At 40.9% G+C, this 19189-nt stretch overlaps 1 protein-coding gene across 3 annotated transcripts; it reads left to right on the top strand.

Moving 5' to 3' along the window:
* Positions 1–2784: 2784 nt before the first annotated feature.
* Positions 2785–15791, top strand: LOC117552089. 3 transcript variants are annotated; one of them, XM_034225324.1, is made up of 19 exons: positions 2785–3259; positions 5277–5433; positions 5529–5680; positions 5770–5923; positions 6622–6814; positions 7011–7105; positions 7640–7826; positions 8226–8323; positions 8413–8566; positions 8970–9088; positions 9589–9756; positions 9928–10041; positions 10314–10366; positions 10651–10765; positions 11102–12377; positions 12500–12711; positions 13325–13394; positions 13489–13690; positions 14293–15791. In XM_034225324.1, the coding sequence occupies exons 2-19, from the start codon at positions 5289–5291 to the stop codon at positions 14788–14790; spliced, it is 4005 nt and encodes a 1334-aa protein (XP_034081215.1). In that variant the 5' UTR covers positions 2785–3259; positions 5277–5288; the 3' UTR covers positions 14791–15791. The 3 variants fall into 3 exon arrangements, with proteins under 3 accessions (XP_034081215.1, XP_034081214.1, XP_034081216.1); XM_034225323.1 differs by having other exon boundaries at positions 5243–5433; XM_034225325.1 differs by lacking the exons at positions 10314–10366; positions 10651–10765 and having other exon boundaries at positions 5243–5433.
* Positions 15792–19189: the final 3398 nt, after the last annotated feature.

Raw genomic sequence — 19189 nt, 5'->3', positions numbered from 1 at the left:
GCTGCAACAGGGAGTCCATTTTCTGCTGTTGTTCGGTCAACAATCCCTCCCCTTTTAGCAGGTTGACTGGATGCTGGCCTTCAACGGTGACCCGGTTCACCTGGACATCCACCTCTACTACACCTGGGTCTGAGGCTTTCAGTACAAGGTCCTTTTCTCCCCGAATCTGGCTTGGTTCAACCTGGAAGACATTAGCAAGCGGGCGCCGTTGGGGTATTGTGACTGGGTAAGGATTTGGGTTACATACCCTTATGGGGAGCCGTCCTTTCACCACCCAGGCGACGGTGCGGGCTACCTGCCACTCGTCATCTCTTTCTGGTCCTTCCACCAGGGCACAAAAATCTGACTTGATCTCTGCCCCATACAGCTGTGTCCAGAGCACCATCTCGCTGTTTGGAGGCACAACCACTGATTCCTGGCGGGTCAACCTGGCCACTCCCACCGGTCCATCCGAGGAATCGATTTGTGACACCTTTTGGCAGACAGCAAAGGCACGTTCCCACTCTCCTTTGGCTTGTTGGGACATGGTGGCTCCGAATGCAGTCAGCCCGGGGTGGACACCCTGAAACAGTTCTTTCCAGCAGTGTGAAATCACATTCATCCCTAGTACACCTCTTTCCGCCTTCAGACACTAATCTTTGACAATGATGACTCCTTTTCCTGGCACAGTGACTCCTCCCACTGAGAAATCCAGGATGGCGTACCCGGTGTAGGGGATCTTTAGTCCATTGGCTGCCTTGATCGTTAGCCAGTGCAGATCTTGTGGGTTTCTTTTCTGTCCTCCACTCAACCATTTCTGAAAGAAAGTTTCACTAAACAGCGTAACTTGTGAGCCTGTATCAAGCAAGCAGGGCAATTTTACTCCTGCTACTAGTATGTCAACCCCTGGGCACTCCCCAACAATAGAGGGCCTGTCTGCTTGGTTTCCCTGATTCTCCTCCCCAACCACATGGCTCTCAGTGGCTGAGGCTGTTAGTTTAACGGCCCCCTTACATGCTGGCAGTTTCTCTGAATATGGCCAGCCTGCCCACAGCCTCTGCAAATAGGTTGGCCACGTTGGTCCCACTCGAACCTTTGTTGCCTGGGGGAGGATGCGTTATGGCCTCTGAGCTAGTCTGTTAGGGGGTGGGGTAGAGTCTCTGTGCCCAACTGGGGCATTGTGTGGTGAGAGTTGGCATCTGATCTCTTCTGTAAGAGTCTCTGTAATAATGGACAGTTGCTCTTTCATTTCTTTCCTGAGTTCAGTTCTTACTGTTTCTCTCCATTCTTCCAGGCTAGGTGGTGCCATGGCCGGTCGTGGCTGTGGCACTGAAACACGTGATGCACAGGCAGACTCCATCCTTAGTTCAGCTTCTAATGCTTTAACTTCACCAGACACCTCACGGAAGGACATTGTAGGATTTCTTCGCACCTGCCGTTGAAGTTCCCGTTGTACCATACCGGGCTTCAAACCAAGGACAAGCTGGTCTCGGATAGTCCTCTCATCCTGGGCTGAGCCAGCTGGTTCAATTTCTTCCCATTGGTGGAATAGTTCACGGAGCCGAAGGAGGAAAGAAGCAGCAGTTTCCTCTTCCTGTTGGTAACATTTGAAAAACTGCGTCCGAAGCTGGGCTACTGGGGTTACACGTCCATACAGTCTCTTTAACTCCTGCAGTATGGCTATGCTACTTGAGAGTTTGTTGGGGTCAAGCAGCCGCATCTCCCTTTTTGAGTCACCCTCAAGTGCCCCAAAAATAAAATCAATTTTCTGTTCCTCATTTAACCCTTGTGCCCTCAGCATTGCCTGAACCTGCCCATGCCATTCAGAAAAACACATCTTGCTTCGGTCACCATTGAACTTTGGGATCCATGGGACACCCATAAACCAAGGCATCATCATTGCATTTACCACAGGCTGACTATTTTCTAGCCTGCCCCCATTTTCTGATGACCCATTGGGCCTTGCAGCTTCATATTCGTCATCTGCCATTCTGCACTGTATGGTGTGGAAAAGGAATCCTGCCGACAACGCCACTAATGTAACAGCCTAGTGAGGCCTGTTAACATCAAATTTATATTAAAAGATTCGGATTCCCGGCCACACCAATACAGCGAGAAGGACAGCACAATAGGTGTAAAATGGTTTATTTGTACAAAGTTACCTTAAAAACACTCCTTTGATAAATACTTATAATAACATAAGGTTAAAATAATGTTCAATAAATATAAACCAGTTACTTAAGAATTACAGTTCTAGCAGGGATTAATAAAATCCTGAAAGTCCTGTCCGCTTGGAAGCGGAGCCCTCGGTAAACAACAAAAGGAGACTCAGGGGAGGAGACAACAATGTAACTTTCGTGACGTAAAACTAGACGCCCAAAAGCAGGAGAAATAGCCACTTCCCTTTATCTGGAGTTTGTTTCAGCGTTGAATCCGATGGTTAGAGGAGGGTCCGGTCCGATCTGCGGCGAGGTAAGGAGGAGCAGGAGGGATCCGATCCGGTCTGATTTGCTGCGAGGTGAGGAGGAGGAGGAGGAGCAGGAGGGATCCGATCCGGTCCGATTTGCTGCGAGGTGAGGAGGAGCAGGAGGGATCCGATCCGGTCCGCTCTGCGGCGAGTTGAGGCAGCAACTGTCAAGAGAAGAATAGCTGCCGTCTAGCAGGTAGTCGGCGTATTTATGGGGGAGTGAATTTGGCAACTGGCGAATGGGATCGCTGATTTTCACTGGGTGCCGGTGTGTCTTTGTTGTGACAGTTCGTTGAGGAGGTTAAACAAGCATGTAAATAAAAAGAGTTCATCGCTAAATAGCGCACAACATTAAAATCACAACACTATATGTAACATGCAACAATTTATAAAAGGTTTAACCACCCGTCCCACTGTCTAACATACTGACTTTATTCACTTTGTGACATAAACACGCAATCAGTGGTCTTTTGGCTTTACATTTTATTACAGTATATTGTTTTGCGAGGAGAGTGTATTTTATACATTTTTGTTTGCTGCCTAAATGATGAGTGTACAGTTAAGGCTTTCAAGCTTCATTACAGCTATTTGCTTTGAAAGAGGACGCACATTGTGTTTGTGTGAGTGTGTATTTTTGTTTGTGTATGAAGAAGGGGTGGAGGTTGTCTAGCTGGCACATGCGTGCAGCTGTTGTCCTCTCCCAGCTGGAAGCTCTGTAAATGCAGAACAGAGGTTGTGCACAGACTTCAGACGGACAGAGACGAATGGGCTGAATGCAAAGCAACGCTCGAGCAATCCTTGGACACGTGCAAAGTAAGTATCGTTACTCTCACCTGTATTTCAATGGAATTGATAATAATGGGTTGTAAAATCTTGTTAAAACAGCATCAAATGTTTATTTCATAAATTGTTACATTAATTTAAAGATAAAGCAAATAGAAAAAAGTGTCCTTTAAAATCTGTATTAAAAAAGGAGCATACGAGTCAGTGTGTCGGCTAAAGACATTGTAATGATATGCTAAACAGTGTAAATGATCTGCGGTGTCAGACAAATACACACCCACAGGCTCTCAGCATTATGTGAGTATAACCAGCCACAAGCAATTCATCAATGTGTTTAGTTCAACAGTGATGACTAATGTTCTAATGTGTGAAATCAAGGGGTTTTTGTTTTTTTCATTGGGTCAAGCATGTCATCACTCTAGCAATAGGGCTTTTTTTGGGAATAGGGCTAATTAATTACTTTTAATGAATTTTTCGGAAACACATTTCCTCATCTTTTTAATTATTTGTTCCTCTAAAAGCATACCATAATGCAATATGTAATGTGATAATATTGAATATAAACATCAACAGGGCTAATGTGATGCTATTGTGGTTATGATACAAATACAATCATACGATTCGAATGTAAAGGTGCCGTAGATGACATTGTCTAAGGACAAATTACATTGCGGATGTAAGTCATTTATTTGTTGATATTTAAAGAAACAAAATGTAACATCTAACAAATATCTATATTTAAGCTCGTAAGGCTACATTTAAGTTACATTACGACAACCAGATTTCCGCTCCAAGTGAGTTTCAGAAATTAGGGGAAAAACGAACCTTGAACCTTCTTCTCATGCAATTATTTAGTTGCACTGGACTGGAGATTTAGCTCCATTATCTTTTTTTAGGTATTTTAGTTTATGCCCAACTCATAATATGTGCACAATTGTAGAACCCATATTTGTTTTTTCTTCTTCTGATTTCTTTCTCCAAAATGTGGTTAAAAGTGTACTTTTTATGCAAAAAAAAAATCAGCTAAACCTGTTAAACTGATGCATTTGAAAGCACACCAAATCCATTTTCCTTTATCTTTACACAATCTGTTTTGACCCCTTAATCATAAATGATCCACTTGATATCAACATTTTTGTATATTTACCTTTAATTTTCCCTAATATTGTCTTACAAATTCAGCATTGCCTGATCAAAATGTATGGCATGTTCAAACAATGAAGGATCAGGCCTTACATGGCATTATTGAGGATCATGAAAGCCTATGTGATCAGACGGGTAGCTCTCCTTGCAGAGGGCCAATAACTGATCTTCATAGTACAAAGCTCCGCAGCCTCTTTTCATGTTACTTTCATTGAGTGGAGGGCCACAGTGCGAGCTCTATAAAGTGGCTGGGCCCATTCAAGGGACTAAAGAGGACAAAGCTGAGCTTGCTGCGGTGCAACAGACTCACAGCCAAAATAGGAATTAAGCCAAAGGGAAAAAGAGGGAGGGGGGATTTAAGAACTAGAGAGACAGAGAGAGAGACATTTTAAATACATCTGTTGAATTCATTTGCTAGAAGTGAATCTATGCAAACGGCATCTTCAGTGGTGTTGAAAGGCAGCTTTTGTGTAGGAAGTGGTAGTAGTGCAGTGAAAAATGTGAGATGTCATATTAATGAAGAATATATCCATCCTATATTTCTATAACGCTGCTGACTTAAAATCGCTGGGTTGAAACTGTTGGATTATCTCCCCCAGACTCAAATATGTTATGGTGGCTTCGTCTCATGCTATTTTTAAATGTACATGACACTGTTTTTCACTTTTTTTAATAAGTATAATAATAAGTGTCCTTTAGCATTTTACACTATGCATAAATAACAATGTATTTCTAAAACTATTAGCTTTTTCTGTCTAATTAAAATAACCTTTGGGGTAGATATTTAGCAATACCTGCTTAACGCTAGACACAGAGTTGTTACATAGCAGCCAGTCTACATCAAAGTCCATAACAGCAGAGTTTCAACAGAGTTCAAATGTAACACATCTACAATACGCCCCAGCTGACACCATGGATGAAGCTGTGTGGAGGTTTCCTCATGCCTCTCCGAGAGATCTGCAGTAGGATGCAGATCTGTGTCTCCATCTGGACGCTCCCACAGATGACTTCCCACCTCTGCTTACTCATCCTGTCCAGCTTTGCTGTCTCCTCTGAACTGGGTGAGTCTTTGTCCTTTTTTATTTTAAGACAGTCCAACATCACACATTTATTCATGCTCATATGTTAACATTATTATTTATCCTGTGTGTTCCAGGTTTGGAGGATGTTTTCTTCAGTCCGCAGGTCCAGACGGTCAGAGAAGGAGAGGGAGTTTTCTTCCAGTGTGTGTCAGGAGAAAGTTCTCCTCCTGCCAGCATCACCTGGCTCAAAGACGGGACATTAGTCACAAAAGGGAGACACATTCAGGTGAGCACTGATTTGAAGAGCACCGAATAACACTTATCTAGTTTTATTGAAACTTCTGACCCAAATGTATCATAACTGTACATGTTTAGGGGGAATATGGAGGTGGTAATCAGAAGAAGACCTCAGGCACTCTGCATATTTTCAACGTCACATTAGAGGATGAAGGGATATACATTTGTGTAACGCACAATCCTTTACTGAACATCAGCAAGAAGAGCAAGCCGGCTCAACTAACTGTGCAGGGTGAGTCCTTTATATACATGTTTTAGTTTTTATACACATGTTCTACTATTGAAAATATCTCTTAAAACTATTAGGAAGCCTGACAAATGATCTGTTCCCAATTTAAAGATTTGTATTCTATTTTTAAAAAGTATTTCATACAATCATTCAACCTTTATTTACTTGAGAAAGATCAAGAAGGGTGACCTTCATTTACAATGCCATAATGTCAATTACAAAAACGAAGACAAAAGGTTTAAGATACATTTTTTAAATGTCCAAATAGTAGTCTGCAAGTAAATCAATTTCACGGAGGTGCTGTATTCTGTTACAGGAGTAAGGTGTACGAAATTAAAAGCATTTTTTTCCGTGTTCAAGCTCGTGAAACATGAAGTAAGAGTGTGCCTGGTGTTGACGGAGCAATTCTGAACAGTTATACAGTATTCTTCCATATGAGTGTCACATCTCTCTTGGACAGAAGACCATCCAACTCTATCACATAAAATACAATGATGCTTACAAAAGAGATCACTGGTAATACATCTCATGACAGGGTGATTGACTGAGTCTCGATGTTTAAAGATGGAGAGGTTGTGTGCCTATAACAACCTTTTTCCTACAAACCAAACCATGGGCAGCATTTTCACACCTGGTGCTATTAAAAGAGATATTTGAATATATTATCTGTTATCTCAAAGCATTGTAACTCTACCTTGCAGGGGTCCCTAGAAGGCTGCAGTTCATCCACGGCCCAGACAGCATCACCGTTGTTATGGGAACAGAGGTCTCCATGCACTGCGCTGTCCGCGGCTTCCCTGTTCCCATGGTGCACTGGTTCAAAGACGGCTGCCTCCTGTCCAACTGCTCGTCCTCGTTCAGCCTGCAGAACAATGGACAGCTGCTCACATTCAGGTCCAGCACTGCACGGGACGAGAGGAATATTCATTTTTTATTGTGAAATTGTAATGATGAGAAAAGAACAATGCACTATAAAAATGTAGCATTGAGTTTTGCTCATGAATATGTTTAATATAAAACCTATAGTTTTCATCCACACCGTGTGGAGCTTTTGTACTGCTGACTGAATTTATTTCTGTGTTGTGTGCAGTAACGTGACACGGGAGCACGAGGGCTCGTATCACTGTGAAGTGTCAAACCACAAAGAGACCATCAAGTCGCAGCCTGCCTTCCTGCTGACCGCCGGTACTGTGCACCACATCTGTAGTAAACTGTTTCATTTTTAATTCACTATTTTTATTACGAGTGAATAATATTTACTGCTCGAACGTGAACTGCTGTGTCAAGTCAAATAACATTGTGGCTGATTTAACTTCTAAATCTAAAACTACACTTAATTGTTCATCTGTTATCTGAGAATTAACGTAATGTAAACATTTCCTGTATTAGCCTTGGCTTTTGTGTAATAGCCAAGTAGAAAAAGAACACACATCTGAAACAATAAAAACACTACATGGTTAAATGGTTTTACAGAAATATAAAAGTATCTATTATAGTATAATATATTCCATGTTTTTTTCCACTGTTTACTGATTGTTTTACCTATTTTACAATATGGCTCGTCTTAGACTCTTTTGTACAGTCATATATCAAACAACAACTACTCACGAAACATGACTCTTGATGCCTGGCTTAGTTGTAACGGCGAAACAGGGATTAGTACATACTCAGCAGGATTGAAACACTCATTTCTAAGTGACACACATGTTGTGTTTCTAGATATGGAATGGAGTTTCGTCCAGCAGCCTGTAAACCAGACGGTGAAGAGGGGAGAAAATGTTACAGTCACCTGCAGACCCCCATACAGCCGACCAGCAGCACAGGTGGCTTGGTTCAAAAACAGCCAGCTTCTCTCTCCCAAAGGCCATCAGACCATGCTGCCCAGTGGAGACCTCTTCTTCTACAGGTGTGTGTATGTGTGTGTGTGTGTGTGTGTGTGTGTGTGTGTGCGTGCATATACTTAGTGTTTTTAAAGACATGCCTTATGCACTGAAAAGACTGAAACATTGACTTTAATTAAATGTATTAAGGTAACACATTTCACATAACCGTATTAGGCTCGTTGAAAGCAATAATATTACGTTTAAATTCAAATATGATTGCGTCAACTAACCTAATACAGTGACATTTGTTGACGTAATACATTTAATTAAAGTCATAGTTTACGTGTTTTCAGTGCGTGCAGTTTATGTCTGTACATTGGTGTGCTGTAACATAACCGTATGCAATATTTATGCTCATATTATAACTAAATGTCAGGCTTGAAACGTTTCTAAAAGTGTATGTCTTGATTTTTTCTCTGTAGTGTCCAGGAGGATGACAGTGGGAGCTACTTCTGCAGAGCCTCCAACATCCACCTTCAAAGATTTCTCACCTCCAGAAGAGCGACCCTGTCTGTGCTGGGTGGGTAATTTCAAAAAAGCCCCCAAACTGTGCATCTGGAAGCTGAACTTGTGTGTGTAATAACAATCATTATTTTCTGTTCCTGGCAGCCCCTCCATCAGTGAAACTGCGCCCCCAGGTGTTGACGGTGCCTATGGGGGCTCGCGTGGTGCTGGAGTGTGAGGTGTCCGGTCATCCTCCACCCTCCATCAGCTGGGTGAAGAGAGGCCACTCCAAGCAGACTGGAGGGAAAATCGTTTTTGGGTACGTCAATGTGTTTTTGTTGAAAAGCAAAAAATGGTTCATAATATTTTCGGTATTTTATAATTTGAGGATGAAGAACTCAGATGTTCATCTTTTTGTGTTGCAAGCTTTAAACACATTTTTTTTTTGCTGTGGTACAATTGATTTAAAGTGCTTGGGTTTGATCAGCAACCATTTAGAAATATAGTTGATTGAAGGTACAGTATAAAGTACTTTAAATTACATATACTTAAAGGGATACTTCACCTGCAAATGTACTATTTGTACATCAATCACCCATTGTTACCTTTGATTATTGAGGAAACTGTGTTATTCTTGCATACCATCATTAACAAAGAATCCAAATACTTAGAAAAGTCTAAATGAAGTGAAATAAATGACTATTGACATATTTCTCATACAGATTGAGAAATGCCACACTGTACATCAATTCAGCGCGGAACTACGATGAAGGAGCGTATGTGTGCGAGGCCTCCAACACTCTGGGCCACAGCCGCAACACAGCAATGCTGAAAGTGGCTGGTAATCTTAACATAAACTGAAATGCAATGTATTGTGTCGACTACTCCTCAAAATCAATAGCTGAAGTCCAGGTCAAGTCACTCAGGACCATGTCAAAACTTACTTTTTTTGCATAAATGTTCCAAAATGTCCTAAAACTCTTGAGGTAGGATTGAAAAAAAAACTTGAATACAGACTCCAATAAAGTCATCACTTTAAATCTTGTAGTCAATTTCGTCAATTCAAAGTTGTATGCACAATTCACAGTATAGAGCCTATTGCTACTGAGTAAAGTCTGTTTTTTTCTCTCTAATTGTATTAGAGGAATACCTGTTAACCCTCTGGAGTCTAAGGGTATTTTCTCGATTTTTAGATGTTTTCTTAAAGAGTCTTTTAGGGGGTACAATTCAAATACATTACATTTCTCAACATTATATTATATTCACAATACTCTTAAGAAAAATATTTGATATTGCTTCATTTGTAAAAAAGTGTATTGTATTACATTTTTCTCATCCCAGTGAGTCCCATCATAGTGACCTTCGTAGATCGGGTGAGCTGCAGGATCGGGGAGGCAGTGGACCTGCCCTGCATGGCTGTTGGGCTTCAGCCTATCAAATACAGCTGGACCCAGGGCAGAGCAGAGACATATTCAGCCATCAGCCCCACTGAGGACAGACACATTGATGGTGAGTGAAAGTAAAGGTTAGAGGCACTTTGCCATTATTTCCATCAGGTCTTTCAGTGCAAGCTTTTTCGGAAGCAAACATCCTTGGAATAATCTCATATTTCTTAAATGGATTTGACTTTGTTTGAGCTCTCTGTGATTCATTTTACTTTATATCTTGTGGTCCAAGCAGAAGATGGAACTCTGCATATTTTAAATGTGCAGTATTCTGACTTCGGGGAATATTTCTGTACTGCTGAGAACCGAGCCGGACGACATCAGAGACGCAGCATCCTCGCTGTCACAGGTGTGTCAACAGAATGTCACTGTTTCTTCTTCAATTGCAGTGTGAAAATACCTCATACAACTAAAAACACAACTTAGATATTTTAACTTTGAAGTACTTACTCTCTATATAGTTATACGACAATGTTGCTTTCTTACTTTGTCATTTTAAAGTACTAAAGTACCTTTAGTTGCCAAGGCATTGGATATGAATTTATTTTTTTATTGGAAGAAACAGTGCATATGAAATACTTAATTCTCCATGCTGTCTTTAATGCTGTCCTCTGTCTTAAGCTGAACATCGTCCAGCTGATAGAGGCAAACAGACAAGACTGGTTTTGTCTGCTGTGAGTAACCAGGAAATTGTCAAATCTCTGCTCTGGATTGTGTGTGACACTGTTTGGCTACAAAATGAATGTGAGAACTCTATGTCCAGTTTTCATTCGTGGCAACTATGACATTTTCTTAAATGTGCGTGGTCTTTGCAACTTGACATTTTGTGAATTTTCATCACTTCTCTGATATTTGTGTCATGATACATGCCAATTCGTTTTCTCGTGGCTCAGTTCATGTCTGATAGTATCAATGTGTTGTGCCAGTCCTGAAACTAAGAGTCTTTCATATTTTCTAGAGCACCAAAACAAGCAAAGACCTGCCAGTGTCCCAATCCAGTGACTCTATGGCTGAGCAACATCTTGGGACAACCCATAATCCACATGTGCAGGCACAGCAACATGAGGCCGCATGTATGGAAAAATACTTCTATGGGTTATGACAACATTGTTATAGTCAAGAAATTGCTGAGATCTTGCACAGGATAAAATAAAGGCCAATATTGAAATGGCCACCCAGGGTAGCCAAGCAAATATTATGTTTTTATGTGAAACTTGATTTAGTTACAGCGTTGATGCTAAATATTGCTAACAATTGATTGTATTTAATAGAAATGTAGAAGTATAGAATGTATTAGTGATAGTTCTGGTCTTTTGGCAGTTTTACATATCTTAAAAGACATTTTTCTTTTGTTTTTCAAATTTTAGTAAAACATATTTTTCCTGTCAACTTTTTTGTTCTATTTCCAGGCTCCTTACCCCACTGTGATGCTACAACAAACAGAGCACCTTCTTCGCCTCCACTCTTAAAGGGAGCAGTGGCCGAGCTAAAGATGCCATCCCGACCACTTGGCTGGTTTTTACAGCACAACCCAAATCATCCAACAACCAGTCCAACTCAGTCGTTAGTCACACAGATGCAGCCTCCTATGTTGCTACCCCCTCCACATCCCAAATTCCAGTCAGTAGATATCTACTCACCCCTGCAGCATACTAGAGCTCCTCTTATGATTTCAAAAAGTGAACCACCGATAACACTCAGCCAGACATCAGTTGCCGCCAACAAAGCTTTGGGTACAACCTTGACATATCTACTTACTGAAAGTCAGTTCCATTTGAGAGTAACATCACCACATACACAATTTCAGCAGCAAGTCAGTGACGAATTGTTGATAAAACCTGATCCTCAGGGCTCTAACATCCATGCTGTGTCTGTAGCCAGTCATATCATACAGCCCTTTACTGAGACGTCCAACCTTTCATTGGGTGAACCCTTTGGCTTTCTCAAAAAGGATTCATATTCATCGACTACAACAGAGAGTCCTGTAACCCCAGCTAAGATGACCAATTCTGGTTCAGTTACTCAGTCTTCTGCTTCAAAAGCTGAGTTGCGCCAAACAAAAACACACAAACTGACTACCAAAAGTAAAATATACTCACTCTACCATGAGCCAACTTCAACTCACATTTCTCAAACCAAACCCCAGCGCCACAGTCTACTTTTACACCAGAAAACAGATCTGCAGCCATCACCAGCCATCTCACAAATATCTGAATCCGACACACGGCAAACATTTACTCCAAGTCTTTTTACGAAGTACCATCTTGAGCTATGGACTATCCCACATTATCTGCCTGCCTCACAACCTCCAACTTCTCCGTTCACAAAGCCTCAACAGAACCCAATTCACACTCAGTCAACTTCAACCATGTCTCTGCTTGCTCATTCGTCTCCAACACAACATCCACTGCTCCACTCACAATCTCCTCTGGCACAGACTGAAACTTTTACACTCCAAAACAAAAACCACACTTCAATCTCAACCATCCATCAAACCTCAGATCCTTCAACGCTGGAAACTAAGATTCCTGTTGTCCATCAGGTCAACATGTCTGACCAGGTACAGCTGAATACCAGCCAGCAAGGTGACCCAGTTCAGTCAACTAAATCTGGCAATAACTCAGAACTTACAGAGTGGCTGAAGAGGAACACCTCCCAATCACCTATGACCAGCAATGACCCCAGGTAGATCAACATTTGTGAGCTATGTGTGAGGCGTGATGGGTGTAGTGAAGATGAAGCTGTACAAAGTGTTTCTTTTTAAAAACATGAAGATATCATGATGTTTCTGTTTTTTTACGCTCCAGAGTAACACAGCAGTCTCCATCATGGCTGCCAGTGCTGGAGAAACATGACATCCCCATTGTGGTGGGAGTGGGTGTATCTCTGGCCTTCATCTTCATCACTGTTACCTTCTATGCAGTGGTCCAGAAGAATGAAGCTGCACCAACCGTCCGAGCAGGTCAGGGATCCTCAGATGCCTCAAATGTCAGCACACCTAATTCACATTCTGATCATGGTAAACTTCAGAAAAATCTTTATTCTTCAAAAGACAGTATCACATTTTGGGAAATATGCTTATTTGCTTTAGGGTAGAGATTAAGATATAACATTGATACCACTATCATGTCTTTTAATAAGGTGAATTATATTACCGATAACGACTGTTTACAGGTTTTGGGATATATATCTAAAAAGAAAGTTGTATAAGTATTTCTTTGTGCCAGATAAATAATAATGTGCAACTTTGATAATTAAACTGTATGTTACCCTCCTTATCTCTTATATCTCTGCCTGTGGCTAACAGCTCGAAGCTACATTAGCCATTTAGAACTCCAGATCTTTTTAGAACTGTTGGCTGTCCAGTTGCATTGTTGGTAATGTTGGCAGCAGGTTACTGTTAAATAGAGAGTCTCGCATAGTATATTAGCTGCTTTTCTAAATGTGTGGAATGCTCAGCAGCCTGGAAACTTAGCTGTTTCGCACAAAGACTGAAAACAGGAGGAAACAGCCTGACTCTGTCTCAAAGTAAAAATTCTGAGTGGTGTCAATTTTCTCTCCACCAAAAAGCAAATAAAACATGTTGGCCAAAATGCCAAACTATTCCTTTACATTTTGAATGTCTTTGGCAGCTCAGAGGAATCTAGGTATCCCCATAAGACACACTGAATGTCGTGCTGAAGGACGTTCGTATGAAAACAGGTATCTGCATTATTTCACAGGAATAGAAATACATGAGCGTGGCCTTGCAAGTGATCTCTTTGACTGTTTGTAAGAATGTTGTTTTTATGCTCAGAGCTTTTGAAGATGATGACTGTGTGACAGTGATTGAGCAGAGCCCTAACACATCAGACACCCGAGCCCTTCCTCCAGGCCTGAGCCTGGTCACGGTGAAGATGGAGCCTACATTTGAGGATCTTCAGGAGGACACACAGCCTGCCCTGGATGATTACTCAGTCACTGTAGAAACTTACCCTGAGCCCATTCTCGACACAAAGGTTTGATTAATAGAAACACATGAAAACCTGTCCAGGGAAATTCTTTCTCCGACTTTAAATTTAGGATGACTTGGCATTCACAGATTGAACAAATAATGTAGCGCTGTGGTAGTTCAGAAAATAAAGTGTGAAAAATCTCCTTAAGGTTAAAAAATAAATAAAAACAAAGGGATTAGAAAGAAGTGAGTTTACCAGACTTATAATAGCCCATTGGCCATCTTTGCATGCAAATAGATTAGATTAGCATACCACATCCAAATCTCAGACTAACCTCTAAGCAACCAAGTTGCATTGTGGGTAATGTAAGCATAATATTAGGAAGTACATGAAGACTTTATGTAATACAAAATATGATGTCTGAAAACTATTTTGAACTGAAATGATTTTTTCTCTTAACTGTCCATCATGAGAATGTTGAAGAAATGAAAAGCTAAATTAATTTCAAGATAACTACTGCAGTGACCTTCTCTTGTTCTACATTTGCCTCTCAACTGGCAACGATTTGAGAACTGCATAGCTTTCGACATCTCATGGTGCCAAAATGTTACCTTATAGTTAATTCAATTAGTTAAATGTGCATTATTGTCATTATACTATTTCAGATTGATCCCTCTCTGGAGGAGGAGAAGCGCAGCAGTTTGTCCCAGCCCAGCATCCAGCTGCAGTGTGCTGAGGACTGGACCAGTAGCAGAGGAGATAACCGCTGCAGCCCATGCCACAATGTCCTGCCTCCCCCATCATCTTTACCCTCCCATTCACCTTCCCCCTCTCCACCATCAAGGCATCAGGAGGGCCTGCGCTCCTCATTAACCCTTCAAAGTGCTGAGGCAGGTGGAGCGCCCATCCACCACAGCCTCAGCATCTCACATGGCAACCATCCCCTGCTTCTTTCTCACCAAGTCTCCCTGGGCCTCACTACAGTGGCAGTAGATGTCCATTTTTACCCAGCAGCCACTGCTTCCGTGGCAGTAGGCACTAGCACTCATATCAATTCAGTCTCAAACTCCACTTCAGTGGCTGCACCACCACTGTTCACTTCTCCGTTTGTAAGCAGTCAGGAGAATGACCAAACAGCTGCCAGAATTCAGCAGTTTAAGTAGCAATTACAACTTAGAAAATACTTTTCTCTTGTTCAAGAGGAGTTTACAGGACCCAGGAGGTGCATAGCTATGTTTAGCAAAAAGACTGGATGCTACAAAAAAAAACCTACCACTCTGTCAGGGTTTATAATGCACTTACCAACCCATATTAAAACATGATGCAACTCCTTTGTTGGATGTGTTCAACTAAGCGAGTAAGGGAGTCATAGCTTCACAATTTATTGTGCAAAAATGTATTTATGTTTATCCATTAACCTGACAAATCTGTACAGTGCCTCTACTGCTCCTGACTGTTTACCAAGAGATGTGTTAAGATTGCAAAATCCTCTATTAAAAAAACCAGTGCTTGTTTTCTGTTTTTGTACAGATTAAGTTCAAATCTGGATCCATCATGTCACGTTCTTACCACTAGCTGTTTTCTACCTGCCTTTAGTCTTTATGCTTACTGGCTCCCGGCTTTAGCTTTAGGCTAGTGGTATGAATTTTCTCATCTAACTGAAATGTTTCTCAAAATGTTAAACTCTTCCTAGTCTAACTAGTATAACATTGTCTGTATAGACATTTGAATATTTCTGTAAATATGTTTTTCATATCTTTAGCACAGCACCTTCTGCTTTACTCCTGTGGTTACAATATGTATTATGGGACTGTGGAGCAGGTGACTTCTGAAAACAGCTACTAGTTGCTTTTATTTTACTGCTGAAACATGAAGGAGAAAAATCTCAATGTTAAGTAATGATTTTAATATTAGCTGTGTAGGAATCACATGTTTTATTCTGATTTATAGAGGGTTATTGGTTATGGTTTACAAACAGTAAGGCCTAAATGTGTGTACAGTATTGACTTATTCAGTGAAACAGCCAAGGATACTTTGTTACAAAATATATGTTTCTTGTTTCAGTGACCTGCTTATTTTTCTTTTATCAAACTACTTGACTGTTAAGACCTTTTTGAAACCAAAGCAGCATGGGGCTGTATCAATAAACATTTAAAATATACAACTAAAGTACTTTGTGATATTATTGCCTGTACCTCAAGCATGGCCCGTGGACCTTATATTTGACATTCAGGTCTTTATCGAAAATAATGTCAGTTGCTGCTCCTTAATCTAAATAGAGCAAGATTAAACTTTCTGAGACTGAATACACTTTCATAAAGGCTGTATGAAAAGTGATTTGTTTCCTTATTGCTTCAACGGATCAGTCAGTGCATACATTTAGAAACTCACTAAACACTAAACTCTATCTAAATGATAAGTAGTTTAGTTCATACTTTTGAAGTTTATTTTTATATAAGATGAAATCATACTGTTGTTGCCATCTAGCAGATGGAATACTAAAATTAAGTGAGCACACTACACATGCAACAATCTTAAAATGTCACCCAAAGAGGTCAGTGCAACCATACTTTCAATGAATTACTGGTTCAGCTAGACATGCAATACATATTATATCATACTGTAAAAAATGATCTAGCCCTATATAACTTTATGACAATTCACAAAATACAGTATATATTTAAGTTAGATTTGTCTTCACAAAACGTAAAGGACAGTTATCTGTTGTTTGTTACTGTACCAGAAATACATGCTCTACAGTACAGGGTGTTCAGCATGGCTGCCAGCATGACATGGCAGTTTTGGTTCCCTGCATTTCCACTGCAGCGCGTAGCACGGTTTAAGCGTGCCGTGCCAAACCCGACCCGTTTTTTGTTGCGTTTCCACTAGGGGTAGTTTCAGCTAACGGGTACTGTTTTCACAGTTTTTCTGGCCCTCCAAAATCCAGGTTCTTTCCGGGCACACAACCGGGCTGAATATGCTAAACTAGAGAGAGAATCGCTGGCAAGGGGGCTGCCTACAACTACAACAAAATGAACATATTTTACCGTGATTTAATTGTAATACACGTTTCAAAATGATGCCAAAGTAACAACATACTGATACTGGTTAGTCAAATCCATGAATTAATGCTTTGACCAGGGGCGTCGCCTGGACCTGGAAACATTCGGGGCTTAGCCCATAGTGGCGGCGCTACAGTCAAATGTTCTACTGCAAGACACGCACATACACAATTGCGCCATCTGGTGTCACAAACGTGTGCCTGCATTAGCTTTGTTATGGCAATGGATTGTGGGAGATTCTCATAGCACGTGAGGATCTCTTGAGGGTAAGGTGCCTGTATTATCTCGGTGGACTAAATGTATGTTTTTATTTTATAAGGACAATAACGTACTGTTGTGTTTGTTTAGTTTAATGTTAATTGTTTAATGCTCACAGTCACAGCAACATATTTTTAGTGTGATTGGCTATTTGTTTTATATGATTTATCAACGTGATCATCAATAACTAATCTGAGCACCAGAACCCAGCTCACGAGTCATTTTATGCTGTCCATTGAAATGCAGGTATGCGAGTTTTGTACACCAGTTTATTTATGTTTAATGTTGCTCCACATGATGCCTTGCCTACAAAGTCTTCCAATATATCTATGCTTCTTCCTGGGTCACAGTTTCGGGAATATCAAGATCATTGCACAGGGCCTTGGTCTTGTCATAGACCTCATGTGCTTTCTCGTTACTTTGGTAACTTTTCAGTGTGTTCTCAACTGCTGTTTTGTAATCTACTGCCTGCACCAAGTCAATTGTTTCTTTCTGCAGGTATTTGTGCAGGCCCTGAGTGGTTGAGAGCAGTGTCTGGAACATGACAGCATGTAGATGGTACTGCATTTTCAAAGCTTGCTTTCCAGTCCCTTTGCTAGAGGGGCTGAAAGGCTCCCTAAAGTCTTGATCAAAGCAGGGAGGTTTTTGACATGCCCAGCGAACAAGTTGTTTGTCCCCTACCTCTAGCTGTTTCTGAAATGTTTGCAATCTCTGATGGTGGACAAGAGATGTGGAGAAGAAAGAGTAGAGACACTCCAGGAGATCAACGCAGGTATGTGAGTTTTGTACACCAGTTTGTATAAGTTTAATGTTTCACATTGCTTGTGAAAAATATACTACCACTATACGATCACTGATGTTTTGTTGTTGACTGGACACTTATTTTGTAAAAGAGATAGCATGAGAGGATCTCTTAAGCAATGCAGCTCACGTGTCCTTTTTATATGCTGTCCATTGAAATGCAGGAAAGTAATCACCAGCTCTGAGTAATCTGTTGACGAGGGGACACTACACCGGAGTTACATAAGCAGAGATAAAGTGCTATTTTGGGGGGAACTCACCTCCTCTGGGGTCCCCCAGGAAGACTTTTTTTAAATACTGAAGTTAAAAGCATCAATCTTGTGCACTTTGAGAGCAACATTAAGAGATATGGATACATCTCTCAACACCCATATGTCAAAAATAAATCAAAGAATCAGAATCAGAAACGGGTTTATTATTTAAAAAAAAATAAAATAAAATCATAAACTATGTCAAATTATTAGAAGTTGTTAGTAATCAGATTAAACAGAAAAAAGGGATGGAAGGAGGAAATAATAATCCCTCATCACTTGCTGTTTGCGGTTGAAATGATCTCTTTTGCTGGCCAAACATGCTGGATGGAAAGCAGTGATGTCTCACTTGCCTTGGCCCTGTATCTGCAGTCCCTAAATCAGTCATGTTACTCATTGACTCTTGTCTGTTCTGGTGTTCCTGTTCATTGTTGTCTCCATTGTCGTTCTTGTCTGTTGTATCTCCTTCTTGTGTGTCCCTTTCTCCTGTTCTCCTTTCTTCATCCTCTACTCTGTTTGGCTCATCTGTGATGACTGTGTAGGTAAACACAAACAAGTATGTATCAGTTTCCAGCTCTGTCAAATAAATGAATTTCAAAATACACACATTTGTCTTCATTAAAATGAGTGTCACCACACTGTCACAAAATGTAATACTAACCAATTGAAAATAGTTAAATTTAGACACTGTTAGAGTAGTTATCTGCCAATAGGACAGAATCATTCCTATACAAATGCAGTTTCAGTAATTCACTTAAAACTTTAATATAGTCATTTTCACTTAATACTCTAATATAGTCAGGGCTGCACATAACTGGTGCGCAGGTGCGCATGCGCACCTCCGCCAAAAAAAGAGCACCGTGTCATTTGAAAAAAGGCGCATTTGCGTACCAACATTGAGAGAGAGAGAGGGAGAGAGAGAAGAGAGAGAAGGGAGAAGAGAAAATAGAGAAGAGAGGAGAGCGAAGAGAGAAAAGAGAAGAGAGAAAGAGAGAAATATATTTGCGAGTTGCATATGAACCTATGATATGAACTCAGGGCCGGCCCGTAGCACTGGCGTAATAGATGTTCGCCTAGGGCGCCAGATCTGTGGAGGCGCTGCGCTGGCAGCTCTGGGAGGGAAAAAAACATTTTTGACCGTTGGGGCTCATCCTAATTTTCGGCCTTGATGTAACAATATTCACAATTAA

This window comes from Gymnodraco acuticeps, unplaced genomic scaffold (genome assembly GCF_902827175.1).
Source record: "Gymnodraco acuticeps unplaced genomic scaffold, fGymAcu1.1, whole genome shotgun sequence".
Taxonomy (NCBI): domain Eukaryota; kingdom Metazoa; phylum Chordata; class Actinopteri; order Perciformes; family Bathydraconidae; genus Gymnodraco; species Gymnodraco acuticeps.
The sequence above is the reverse complement of the archived record's forward strand: the minus strand, read 5'-3'. Positions and strand labels throughout refer to the sequence as shown.

What these genes read in the sequence shown, in the direction of transcription:
- LOC117552089 (XM_034225324.1), top strand. Translation starts at nt 5,289, where the DNA reads ATGAAGCTGTGTGGAGGTTTCCTCATGCCTCTCCGAGAGATCTGCAGT. An exon ending in AGCAATGCTGAAAGTGGCTG is followed by an intron (nt 9,089 to 9,588) that starts GTAATCTTAACA and finishes TTCTCATCCCAG; the next exon opens with TGAGTCCCATCATAGTGACC. An exon ending in ACAGCAACATGAGGCCGCAT is followed by an intron (nt 10,766 to 11,101) that starts GTATGGAAAAAT and finishes TTCTATTTCCAG; the next exon opens with GCTCCTTACCCCACTGTGAT.